This window comes from Dipteris shenzhenensis, chromosome 25, assembly GCF_047967505.1.
Source record: "Dipteris shenzhenensis isolate YYH24624 ecotype China chromosome 25, Dip_SZ_1.0, whole genome shotgun sequence".
Classification (NCBI taxonomy): Eukaryota; Viridiplantae; Streptophyta; class Polypodiopsida; order Gleicheniales; family Dipteridaceae; genus Dipteris; species Dipteris shenzhenensis.
Window position 1 is genome coordinate 23,257,134 of NC_141620.1, and position 4,835 is coordinate 23,261,968.

At 44.0% G+C, this 4,835-nt stretch overlaps 1 protein-coding gene across 1 annotated transcript; it reads left to right on the forward strand.

Annotated features, from left to right (window-relative positions):
- The first annotated feature begins 1,850 nt into the window (after nt 1-1,850).
- Nucleotides 1,851-4,124, forward strand: LOC147885628 ((R)-mandelonitrile beta-glucosyltransferase-like). The gene is made up of 3 exons (XM_087396051.1): nt 1,851-2,426; nt 2,619-3,291; nt 3,693-4,124. Exons 1-3 carry the CDS (start codon nt 1,904-1,906, stop codon nt 3,946-3,948), a joined length of 1,452 nt encoding a protein of 483 aa, XP_087252177.1. The 5' UTR covers nt 1,851-1,903; the 3' UTR covers nt 3,949-4,124.
- Nucleotides 4,125-4,835: the final 711 nt, after the last annotated feature.

Sequence of the window (4,835 nt, forward strand, 5' to 3'; positions counted from 1 at the left end):
AAACGGAAAGTTAGACGGCACTAACTATCCACTCTAGAAGTTCAAGATCAAGACCAAATCCTAAGTGCATACGAACTTTGGGATACTGCTACTGGGGTGGCCGGTCCCGAGATTGAATTTGGCCAATGCAGCACAACAGATAGTACCAACTACGGATGAGATTCTCACGTGGACAAGAAGAAATGCAGATGCACTGTGTTCCATTGTCTACAGTGTAAGTGATTCCATCATGGCGTTGATTCAACATGTCACCATAGCGGAGGAGGAATGTACAGTCTTAAAAAATCAGTACAAGACCACGAATCAGATGTGGATTCAGAATCTGGAGACTCAACTCGTGAACGAGAAACTGTCTGAGTCTGAAGCGGCAGAGAAGTTCATCACCAGGGTGAAGAATCTGCGCGATCAGATGATTGCGATTGGCATCACCATCACCAGCGAGAATCTAGCACAGAGGTACATACAGATTCTCCCACCAAAGTACGACGGTCTTATTACGATGCTGAATACGTAGAACAGAAATCTGCCCAACTTAGAGGATTTTAGCGCAATGCTTCTGGAGGAGTAGATGCATCAAAAAAAGAGGACTGGAGAAGATTCGGCTTTCTATGCTGGATCAAAGAAAGGTAAGGGTAAGGACTCTGGTAAACCATCTTCTTTTGATGATAAAAAGAGAAAGAAGAAGATCAAGTGCTTCTATTGCAACAAGGCAGGGCACAAGTAGAATGAGTGCCGAAAGAAGATTGCGGATGAGAAGAACGGAGTAAAGAAAGAGTCCAGCAATAGCACGCAGGTAGTACCAGTAGAGCTGTTCGTAGCAATTGAGGAGATTTGCACGGAGGTAGTTCATGTATCTGTGGATGAACCGTGGATCATTGATAGTGGTGCATCGTGTTACATGACCAGTCGCAAGGATTGGTATACCTCTCTATAGCCCGTAGGGAATGACATCCTAGTAGCAATCGGCAATGATGCAAACTGTCCAGCAAAAGGAAAGGGTACGATTGCTCTCAAGTCAGATGGAGTTGTAAAACAGCTGTCCAATGTTCTTTATGTGCCGGATATCAAGAGGAACTTGTTTCCACATTGTTGACCACCTTGATGCTCTACTATACTCTCCACTCATGAAAAAAGGTTTGAAGCTAACAATTTGAGCTTACCTCAGTTTTAACCCATTCATGATCAATATGGATAACAACTCCTCTTTCTTTGACTTTCGTTGCTCCTTGCTTCTCCGAATCAAACAGTGCAGGCCTACAAAAACCTTCAAGTTGAAAATTTCAATGGTTATTTGAAAGTTTTGCAAGTTTTAAGCAAAATCTAACAAAAGTGCCTTGAAATTTGCAAGTTTTAAAACCTTATATTTTCAAATTTGAAGGTTACTTCCAAAATTTGCCATTCTGGACCTATGAATGGTGCCCTTAACTAATGGGCCAGTCCCCTCATTTTATAGTTGTCCTTTCCTCATTTTACATGTGTCCTCCTCATAGTTAAGGCATCAGAATCATAATCCTCCATTGGAATCATAATCCTTCCTCACTTTACATATGTCATCCTCACTATTGAGGCATCAATTTAATGAGAATCCTTTGTGGCCCCATATGGAGATTCTCCTTTCAACACCTCAACAAACTTTACAATGACACTTATAATGACATTGCAAAAGGCAAGGGCCTTAGTGGGTTCCCACCTTGTTTTCATCATCTCCCCACATGCATCCTCTCCCCTTAGGCGCTTAGGCCCTCACCCACCATAAGCATTCACCTTGAAGTGGTTTTTCTCGAGCTAAGTTGAATGGCCCTATAAAGACATGCCAAAAGGCAAGGGCCTAAGATTCCCACCTTATTTCTATCCTCTCCTCCCCACATGCATCCTCTGCCCTTAGTCCCTTAGCCCCTTAGCAATGGCCCAAGAGCGAGAGCAAGACCCGCAGCCTCACGCAGTCATGTTTCCTTTCCCGCCTCCGGGCCATCTCAATCCCATGTTGCAGCTCGCCCTGCATCTCCTCTCCTTCGACTTCTTCATCACCTTCGTCAACACAGACTTCACTCACTCTCGCATCTTCAGTAGCCCCAGCTCCTCCTCTCTCGATCCTCTACCCCCCCGCATCCGCTTCCTCTCTATCCCCGATGGCCTCCCCCCCCACCATGGCCGCTTCGACGAGGACCCTGTTGCTGTCGGTGATGCCTTGGACGCCCTCCAGAATCGATTCGAGTTGCTCATGCACGACATCGTCTCTCACTCGCCAGCTCCACAGTTCCCCCCGGTTTCTTTTGTCGTCTCCGACGTCTTCTGTCCTTGGATGCAGGATGTTGCCGACAATTTTCAGATCCCCAGAGTCGTGCTTTGGACCACTCCCGTTCACGCCAATCTGATGTATTTTCATCAACAACATCTCATGTCAGAAAACCTCATCCCAGTCAAAGGTAGCAAATATTTTATCATTCCCTTGATTGATCCACTGGACTAAATCACAGCAATACGATTGGAACTTTTCTGAGTTTCTGCGGGCAGCGAAACCTTTTCAGCGAGTTGTGGATCTATTTTTGTTGAAGAATTTACAGATGAGCAATGCAATGTTGTCGAAAACGGCCTCCTAACTTGACTAATCGTCTCAGAGAAGGACAGCTTTACCAAAATTGTGGACTGCGTGCCTGGCGTGATCCCATTCCGCGCATCAGACCTAATATCCTTCTTCCAGGAGGACGACGTGTATTTTCGATGGTTTTTGGCGCGTGACATCGAGCGCACACGGGAAGCGATCTGGAATCTGGGCAACAACTTCTACGAGCTGGAAGAGAGAGCCATAGAAGAGTTCAAGGAAGAGGTACCATCGTTCCTCCCGGTAGGTCCGCTCATTGCATACGCAAGGACAAACAACGAGTGTGGGCGGTCGATATGGGCGCCAAGCATATGGTCAGGAGAGAGCTGGAGCTGCGAGGAATGGCTGGAGAGGCAAGAGGAGAGGTCGGTGCTCTACATATCATTTGGAAGCATAGTGGCGATATCAGAGGAGCAATTGGGGGAGGTGGCGAGGGGGGTAGAGGAGAGCGGGCAAGCTTTTCTGTGGGCGATGAGAGGAGAATGTCCGGAGGTGGTGAAGAAGGTGGTGGAGAGGAGCATGGGCAAAGGCAAACTCTTGAAATGGTCCAATCAAGTGGAGACTCTCACCCATAGAGCTGTTGGATGGTTCTTGACTCATTGTGGATGGAACTCTATCATGGAGAGCATGTGTGCTGGTGTCCCCATCCTCGCCATGCCCGTGTCTGCCGAACAAAAGATGAATGCCAGGTCCGTGGTCACTCCCTTACTCCCTTCGTGATTTCACGTAGACCCGTACTTTATCGGCTAGAGCTCCCCATGCCTGTCCATGGTGCATTGAATGCATCTGGGCTGCTCTGGGCTACACATGGGATGACAATCTTGCTTGTCCATGAACCGTGGGTGATGCCCATGATGCACTAGTTTGTAAACACCTCTTTTGAAAAGCATTTTTACTTTCACAATGACCTTTTTTAGGTTACTAGTTTCTAATGCCCATCGTTCTCACTCATTCAACAAGTCTTCAAGTTCATACAATCGGAGGTTCTTTACATACATTTGCAAACTTCTTGACAAATTAGATAACTAGGATGTCACAAGAGTTGGAGGGCTTTTAAAAATCTCTTGATCTTTTGGTGAACCTTGTGCAGGTACGTTGTGGAAGAGTGGAAGTTTGGCTTAGAGCTCGTTAGCCCCACCCCTAATGGCATTGTGTCCAAGGACCAAGTCCACCTCGGCATCAAGGCCTTGATCTCCACATTTAACCACCCACCGCTCTCGAGTGGCATCCTTGAGCTCAAATCCATGGCCACGAAAGCTACCTCAACTGGGGGCTCTTCGTATACAAATTTTACAATGTTCGTGCATCACATGCGATCTCTAGTAGCCTCATTTCCAAGCCAATGAATAGCTCCATTTATGAGATATTCACCTCATTGTGGGTAAGGACGTTTGGTATGATGTTAAATTCATTGAGCAAGTGCATGCAATAGAATGGAATGCAAGCATCTTCCATAAACAAGATGGGCTCTTCACTTTCCACCAAGGATTCATGGATTGTATGATTGGATTCAGTACTTATACTAGGTTGATAATAAAAGCAATGTAAATAACATGATACTTTTTGGTACACCACACTATCTTAATGTGTTTTTCAAATTGTCATGTACTTTTGTAATGCATATATATATACATATATAGGATGCACAGAAAGATATAAATCTTTACATATGCAAAATAAATAGTCACTTGAAACATTGCAATAGTAATAATCAAGTCTTTAGAAAGAGGTGCATTTGGAAGAAAGTAAATACAAAACAAAAGTAGCTTTGTTGTGCAAATAAAAGAGGTGCATTTGGGTGATTCCAAGAGAAGGCTAGAAGATTTTAACTCTATTTTTGGATGATTTTCCAGAAGTTTTGCAAATACTTAAATTAACTATGTGATTGATGATTGATATTTTGATTTTTCTCCAAATATATCTTAGTTTATAATATAAAAGAGAGACCAAATATTTAGCAACTTAATTCATTTGTTTTGTGGCTTTATTCACCTCAAGAGTTTTGATTACACATCATTACTTTGTTCTTTATTGGTTAGTGTTATTTTGAAGCACTTCTCACAAATGTATTCTCGTTAAAAATACAAAGGACGATCGAGCCCAAGTCTAATTAGTTGTCTCATTAGCCATTGATTCAATAAGATATAGTGAATGGTAGAGAGCCCAAGACGATTGATGTGATTAATCATGAACATTGTGCACCTTCCCATGGGGGGTGTCAAACAATGCCTTC